General features: G+C 47.6%; 1 protein-coding gene across 7 annotated transcripts in view; it reads left to right on the top strand.

Annotated features, from left to right (window-relative positions):
• Window positions 1–360: 360 nt before the first annotated feature.
• Window positions 361–6,000, top strand: part of PTPRK (protein tyrosine phosphatase receptor type K) — a 575,029-nt gene continuing 569,389 nt past the window's right edge. For 4 of the 7 annotated variants that reach the window (XM_058307409.2, XM_058307406.2, XM_058307410.2 and 1 more), the window contains exon 1: window positions 384–742. In XM_058307409.2, coding sequence (XP_058163392.1) covers window positions 646–742 — 97 coding nt within the window. In that variant the 5' untranslated portion in view covers window positions 384–645. Of the gene's footprint in view, window positions 743–6,000 lie in introns of all 7 variants that reach the window. The other 3 variants (XM_058307405.2, XM_058307403.2, XM_058307411.2) reach the window with 2 other exon arrangements.

Raw genomic sequence — 6,000 nt, 5'->3', positions numbered from 1 at the left:
AGCGCGCGCCCACACCCGCTTCCTCCTACCCGCAACCGCTCTGGTGGGATTCCGACCCTGGGGAAAGAGCCCCAGGCCGCCTCTCTCCGGGCGGCGGGCCTTTCTGAGCTCGTGTCCTGTTGTTTGGATAAAATGATCACCAGACTGTCTCCTCTCCAACTCCGATTTCTGGGGCCTCCGGCCGGGTCCCCAAAGCAGAGCGGGGCAGCGAACAAAGGCAGCGGGCGCCGGCGGCGAACAAAGGCGGCGGGGAGCGCGGGGCGCGGGGCGCGCGGCCGGCTGGCGCGCCACTCTCCGGCAGGAGGCGGCGCGCCGGAGCCCGCATTCCTCCGAAACTCCCCGAGCCCGCGGGGCGACGTCACCCCGGCTCCGCCCCCGTTCCTCCCGGAGCAAAGTAACTCTGGACGAGCCCGAGCAGCCTCGGCCGAGCATGGAGAGCGGCGGCGGCGACGGGCCGGCGACGCGGGCCCCGCTCTCGCCCCCGAGGTAGTTCGGCCTGGGCGGAGGGACGGCAAAGTGCCGCGGAAGCCCAGCGCCTGCCCGCCCTCGGACTGCGCCGCGCGGCCGCCACCCCCGTCGTGGATTTCGTCGCGATCCCCCCGGCAGCTCGTGGCGAAGCTGCTTGAAACTTCTCCCAAACTCGACATGGATACGGCGGCGGCGGTGCTACCTGCTTTTGTGGCGCTCTGCCTCCTCTCCCCGTGGCCGCTTCTGGGGTCTGTCCAAGGCCAGTTCTCCGCAGGTGAGTGACCGCGGGGGCGTCCGGGGCATGGACGAATGCCACCGGCCGGGGCTCGCGACGGGGGTGAAGCCGGCTTCGCGCAATGCCGGGGACGGGGATTTGGGGGAAGCCTTCTCGGCCCGGGGCGTATAGGGTAGGGGGAGAGCTGTCCCCAGAGTTTGGTCCAGTTGCGACCCGCGGCGCCAGTGTGAGCGCAGGTAACTTTCAGCTCCGCGACCCATTGTTCCCCGGTGAGGCTCGCCGGGGGCGCGGGCAGGCGGGGCTCTGGGCCAGTGTGGGGAGATCTGGAAACGGGTGGCCTCGGTGCCTGGCGCAGCCTGCTGTGGGTCAGTGGGGAAGACAAAAAGTAGTTGCGACTCTGGAGACGGCTCCTCTCTTGCTCGTGGTGCGGGCTTGCTGCTGCTTGCCAACTAAATGTCCCCTGGAAGCCATTGTCGGAGATGGGGACGCTCGCAGGGACTGGCGCGCTCCGCCAGGTGCTTTTTCTCCCGGGGAATAACCTCCCCTGACTATTGTCTCACTACTTCCCCGTTCCTCCCCCCTGCCCCTTCTCCCGGGGCGCTGGGTTGCTCTGGGACTTGATCGGTGGGTATGGCTTTTGCCCAGAGCGTGTCCCGCGTGTGCCGGCGGAGCCTGTAAAAGATTTGGACACATGAATTGGAAGGAACCGCGCCAAGAGGTCCTCGACCAAGGTCTGGGCGTCGGGTCGGGAAAGCTTGACTCCCCGCGTGGGAGCCCGCTCACCGGGCAGCGCCACCGCCAAGTGGCCCAGGACCCCTAGAGCCGGCCTGAGTGATGGGGGCCGCAGGCGACTGCCGCCCTCCAAGGGAACCCACCGGGAGGGAGGTGGCGCGGTCTCGCCTAAGAGCCCCTGGGGGTCTAGGTAAAGCCACGCAGAGAAGTCCGCGCGACCCGCGTCTCTCCCTGCCGGGTCCCCTGTTCTATTCCAGCTTTGTTATCCCTCGCGTAGGCTGGTTGCTTCTCTCGTTTCTTTCCTCTGGGGGCTCTGAAGTTTCACCAGGTGGACGCTGGGGAGCGGGTTCCCGGCGCTCGGCTGCCTCCCGCCGGTCCGCACAACTTTTCTGTCCATCTCCTCCAGCTCCCGGGGTTGCGGTGCAGATGGGACCTCAGAGGTGGCGGAGGGGGAATGGAGAAGGCGAGGAGAGCGACCGCCGCGCTCCTGGCTGAGGCCGCAGAGAAAGAACTTACTTTGAACTTGCCAGTTTTCCTCGTTGTTGTGGCTGCTCGGTTTCCTGCAAATAAACTCAAACTGTTGTGTTCCAGACTAATAGTTTCTTCCCCTTCCGGTCCCTCTGTCCCCGTTGGAACTCGACGAAAGGAGTTAGGCAACAGATTCAGGTGGCGACGTGTCGTGCATTCAGGCAGTGATTAGGAAATGCAGCGTGCCGAGGAAAAGCTGTGTACGTAGGTGATATATGTAGATGGCAACTGCTGTATGCAATGAATGACCCGATGGTTTAATTTAGTTCTCTCTGGAGTGAGCATTACTGCCTGCGTCTTTGACAGATATTGCTCCTTAGTATTGGAACCGTGCTTAATGTAAGTCATTACATGCAGGCAAGTTGGAGAGAGTATTGATTTCTGCGCACTGTTCGTCTCTGAACAGAGAGCTTTTGCTTTTGTAGTTTGTTAATTGAAAGTTTGAACTCTACCCGTTGCATGATTAAATTTACACGTATTCTAGAGCTGCAACTGTTAGCTTCAACAGTTGATGGATATATTTTCAGCAAAGAAACTCTTTTTCCCTTTTCAGATGTTATTTACTCCTTAATGAACAAGTAAATATTAAATTTCCTCCGGTTGAATATGCAGATGAGCTTTTCTGATCCTTGGAGTTCAGATAACACGAAATGAACAATTGTGTTCTTAGACATCCAATTCTGAGTAATTTAACCAAATAAGCCTGGCTTTTCTTTAGTGACAATAGCATAACCGTAGACTTTGTTATATTTAATTAAAAAATGTGTAGTCTTTACAAATGCAGTTTTCACTGGACTCTATCTCTGATTTTGCCATTGAGATATTTATATACCCAGAAATGAATGCCTCTTATGACCACAGTTTAAAGTCGGATTGCGGATCTCTATAAATTAGAAGTTTGTTTTGTAACCATTTATTTTTCTTTTCTTATTTTCTTTCTTCTTCTTTTTTTTTGGCAATCATAAATTATTTGGTATTCTACTCTTATCAAATCCTATGACCATCAGATTTGTTTGAAAGACAGATTCAGAGACTGGAAGCATACTCTTTGCTGTTATTTTTCTTATATTGTACTTTAAATGATAAACTTTCATTTCTATTGAGAAATTTAAATAAATATGCTTTAAAAATCTTTAACAACTGTGTGCACAGAATTTAAAAATGGCCTGTGAAATATGTCTTTTAAATCATACTCAGGTTAGTTTACCACTTTCAAAGATCATCATGTGATTCCTAATGTGGTGTGCTTAAGCAAATTTTGAAAGACTGAGGATTATTGGATCTTTGAGATGTCATGTATGCATTCCATTCTGCTTGTGTTATTTAAAACACAAACTTTCATCACTTTGACTGTTTTCCTTAGTTTTTGGAGTTAAAATAGAAAAATGCCGTGTGAGCTTCTTTCAAGCCAGAACTTTATAAATCTCAACTTATATTTATATTCTTTCAGTTTAATCTCTCACTTAAAACGATACCTGTTATATCTAGGGACACTGAGTCATAGAAGCACAAAGATGTGCTGAAGTTTATTCAGTGTGTTTTGTAGCTATCCTCTCTTTAGTATAGCTGGGAAGCATCAAAATGTAAAGAAAGTTTTTGTACTAGATTCAGATGACTGACAAAACCAGTCACCAGTGAGGGGGCTTGGAAACTCAATTTTCTCTTCTGTAAAGCAGGGATAAGAATATCTGTCTCAACCTTTCCACATGGTCACTGTGAGGATCTAATGAAGGAATTTCTGTGAACAGGCCCTGTAAATTGTAGAGCATTTTGCAGCTCTCTGGGGGTATAACCATCCTATAGGAAGGTAGCTGAAGTGCTTTAGTTTGGCTCTTTACTGTTCTCTTCCAGGTGAGTACAGCTGGTTCACGATGGCTTTTTTGTTTGTTTAGTTTTTCCACTCCACCTGGCATTCATTTTAATCATTAGTAAACATAAGTGCCCTGGACTGGCCTGACCACAAGTTCATCAGCACAGGGAGGGGAATTATCCTGTTTATTTTTAAAATTACTTACCTTGTGTGAATTGTTACCTGAGTCCCTCTGAACATTCCTGATATTTTAAATAGAGAAAAAATAGGTTTGTAGTCCATTTCTTTAGCTGTTCGTTCCACTGTTGGTTGTTCAGCCTTTTCATTTCAGTGTAGAGAAAAATCTACAGTTTTTTAGATGCAGTCTTATCAGTGACCTAGAGAGGGACTATTGTCTCTCTAGTATAATGTGAGCCTTGAAATGCAGCTCAGAATCCTCCTGCCATGGATATCGTTCCTGGCATGTCACACTGTAATTGTGCACTCACTTGGATCCTTTAGGTCCCTGTAACCCCTCTAATCAGTGCCCCTTTGCACGAGGCTGACCCTTTGTTGTCTCCGTGTGCTGAATTAATTTCTCTTATACTTAGTACCTTTGAGGAAGATGGATCAGAGGCAGCTTGTTTTAGGGGCTGCTCTTTAGCTTACAGTTTTGACTAGCCAGTATCCAGTTCCTTAATTCATTAAAATCCCCATTTTTTGCTCACTAGTAACGAATGTAACTGGAGATTTCCCAGGACTGATTTTTCTCTTCCTAGTCCCCTTATATCTGACTCTTTTGATTTTCCTGGCTTGTGAGATGTCATCTTGTGTCTGGCCTACCCAGACGGGAAGAGGCAGTCTGGCTGATATTTGGGCTTTGGCGTGTGTGCTGCTGACAGCTTTTCTCTTTGTGTTCATAAATGTGAATTTGAAAAATAAATCAACCCCTCTGCCACTCCACCCCTCTCCCACACTCCCTCCTACTCCTCTCTAGCAACAACAAAGCCCTGCACACACATACAAAATGACAGTCTTTTTGCATTTATCAATGATCTTTTGGTGCTGGACATGTTCTTAAAACACAAAAATGTGACTCACCTAGTACCCAGTGCAAATGCCAGCCCTCCCACCAAATCTCATATTTCTAGCAATGATAGTTTATTACATGTTTTTTATGGCTTTCAAAATACATTTAAGTCTCGTGACATGATCCCATCCAGAGACATGGCTTTGCTGCCCAGCAGTACTTTTGAACACCATGTCTTAGGTCTGCTCAAAGTGGTATTGAAGATGCGCAGTGTAAATCATGTAAAATATGGACCTGCTGCCCAGAGCATGGAAGAGCCTCTCCTGATCTGCCCCATTTCTGTTCCTATTTTCCTTTCTTGCTCTTCTGGGAGGTCAGGAAGAGGAGTTCTGGAAGATTTAGAGCCTGAAACATCAAGAGAGTTTACAGATTGTTCTAAAAGACAAACAAAACACATGAATTCTGGGGAGTGGTGTTGGGGGTGGGGTGGTGGGAAAGGGGAGGAGCAGGGAGAGAGAGAGAGATCTTTTAATTTTCTGAAGAGGGGAAAAAAATCCTGTTTTGTCTGGTTTATTGGAATCAGCCTTCGCCTTTGTCCAAACACGTTCATTTCTTATTCTGTGGATGTAAAAATTCCCCTCTGTGTATTCCTCTCAGACTTTACCCTTTGATCATATGTCTCTGGTCTGTATTCCTTTATCAAATGGTGTTACTCTTTGCCTAAAAAGGGTTGTAATTGCTTTTGAACATGACTTGTTTTTCATCAAAACTCATGCTGCTTGTCAGAATTACTGAATAATGGTACTCTATCAATTCATCACATTCTTTGAATGTTGATAACAAAACAAGTGGAGAATACATCAATCAGGCTAATTTTCTTTTCAATTAAAGCCAGAAAACCCCCCACAAATTTTCATATCCATTAAATAATCTTTTTTATGTCACTGAGTGTTTGTTTGTTTGTGCTTATATACCTTTGAATAGATGAGACTTTAAGTTCCTTTTTGTAAGCAGGGCTAGAAAATTTGAGTGATTTTTTTTTTTTTTTTAGATAACATTATTTACATATGACTATTCTTTTGAAAATTAAAAATTTTTTTTCGGTTATTCGAATGCTTGACACCATTGTGACCTCCAGAGTTAGATATTATACAAACCTCAAATCCATGGCAATATGTTTTATGAACTATTTTCTTAAAGCAACATACAGGATTCCTT

The sequence above is a fragment of the Dasypus novemcinctus genome, chromosome 11, assembly GCF_030445035.2.
Source record: "Dasypus novemcinctus isolate mDasNov1 chromosome 11, mDasNov1.1.hap2, whole genome shotgun sequence".
Taxonomy (NCBI): Eukaryota; Metazoa; Chordata; class Mammalia; order Cingulata; family Dasypodidae; genus Dasypus; species Dasypus novemcinctus.
Note: the sequence above shows the minus strand (reverse complement) of the source record. Positions and strands in the feature narration are given on the sequence as shown.